Here is a 913-nt window from a genome sequence, read left to right on the forward strand (position 1 = left end):
ACACACACACACACACACACACACATTTCAGAAGTTTCTGTTCATTTTATATTCATCCCACTATGAGTCTCTGCAGATTATAATGCATTAACAACTGTTCAACAAAACTCCACTGCTGAAGACCAAGACATGTCTGGGCTGTAATTTCTCCTCTTTAAATAAAGTTCATGTTATTTAATCTGAGTTTATTTACTGAGCCAGTCTGAGATATTTGGTCAAACATTTTCACAATCTGCTACTTAAAGCAACAAAATCTCACAGATCTGAACCTTCAACTGTTAAACATTAACAGCAAAGAATTTTATCGTAGCATTTTTATTTTTATTGTTTTTGTTTTCATCCTGTCCTGTTTCCATGATCTAAAGCAGATAATGGTGATGGTTGAGACGAAACTCAGTCACAATGTCTCATCTCTTTGTTTTCAGTTCAAATACTCAACCAGTGATTAACAGGGAGTGAGGCCCTCTAGTGGCCGCTGTGGAGTACTGCAGGTTTTAGTGGATTAACAAGGAGTGAGGCCCTCTAGTGGCCGCTGTGGAGTACTGCAGGTTTTTGCACAGGGTTCTGGTGTTTCCTGTCACTGTGGGCCTCAAAGCGCAGTAGTACACAGCAGAGTCTGACAGACTGAGATCCTGGATCTTCAGGTTGAAGGATTTGTCGTTGATCTCTGCATTGAATCTGTTGCTGTCGAACTCTGGAGCTTTAACTTTTGTTGATGACAGCTGCTTCAGCATGAACTTAGGGAAACTGTTTTCTTCTTGTTTATACCAGAACACAGTATAACCTCCAACACTGGTTTCAAAGGTACATCCCAGAGTCCGAGTTTCTCCTGCAGCAGCAACAACTTCTCTTTCTGTCTGCGTCACTGAGTCTCCTTTACACTCTGGGGAAGAACAGAACATGCAGAGGAAGA

General features: G+C 41.3%; 1 gene segment (V, D, J or C); it reads right to left on the reverse strand.

Annotated features, from left to right (window-relative positions):
• Window positions 1-324: 324 nt before the first annotated feature.
• Window positions 325-902, reverse strand: LOC106944424 (T-cell receptor alpha chain V region RL-5-like). The segment is given in 1 exon segment: window positions 325-902. A coding segment is annotated over 1 exon segment (408 nt).
• Window positions 903-913: the final 11 nt, after the last annotated feature.

This window comes from Poecilia latipinna, unplaced genomic scaffold, assembly GCF_001443285.1.
Source record: "Poecilia latipinna isolate Pla-1442-1.1 unplaced genomic scaffold, P_latipinna-1.0 Scaffold9528, whole genome shotgun sequence".
Lineage (NCBI taxonomy): Eukaryota > Metazoa > Chordata > Actinopteri > Cyprinodontiformes > Poeciliidae > Poecilia > Poecilia latipinna.